General features: G+C 64.4%; 1 protein-coding gene across 1 annotated transcript in view; it reads right to left on the minus strand.

Annotated features, from left to right (window-relative positions):
* PIGM (phosphatidylinositol glycan anchor biosynthesis, class M) overlaps window positions 1-349 on the minus strand; it is a gene marked incomplete at its 5' end in the record, with an annotated part of 978 nt that extends 629 nt beyond the window's left edge. Inside the window, one exon of the mRNA XM_009329213.1 lies at window positions 2-349. Coding sequence (XP_009327488.1) covers window positions 2-349 — 348 coding nt within the window. The remainder of the gene's footprint in view (window position 1) is intronic.
* Window positions 350-351: the final 2 nt, after the last annotated feature.

Consider the following 351-nt stretch of genomic DNA (forward strand, 5'->3'; position numbering starts at 1 on the left):
GGTTCAGCATCTTTACAAAAAGCTGCCAGAGGTACCCTACAAATGTAAACTTTGCTTTTTTGTCACACCCCGTATCCACTGCCCCTTCCCCGCCGCAGCATTTGCTCTGCAGGTGGAGCGCTATGGGCAGCGCGTAGGTCAGCGGGTATATTTTCATGTGCACAGCCAGCCCGTAGCAGACTGCGGCCTTCCCGACGCTCCCCCCCTCCACGAAGTACAGGGTGGCGAGGACCAGCAGCGCAACGAGGGCCTCCGCGTTGCCCCGGCGGGAGACGGCCATGGGCAGAGGGTTGAGGAGCCAGGCGGCGGCACAGCACCCGCAGGCCTGGCCCTCGGCGGCCCCTCGGCGCC

This window comes from Pygoscelis adeliae, unplaced genomic scaffold (assembly GCF_000699105.1).
Source record: "Pygoscelis adeliae isolate BGI_AS28 unplaced genomic scaffold, ASM69910v1 Scaffold77, whole genome shotgun sequence".
Lineage (NCBI taxonomy): Eukaryota > Metazoa > Chordata > Aves > Sphenisciformes > Spheniscidae > Pygoscelis > Pygoscelis adeliae.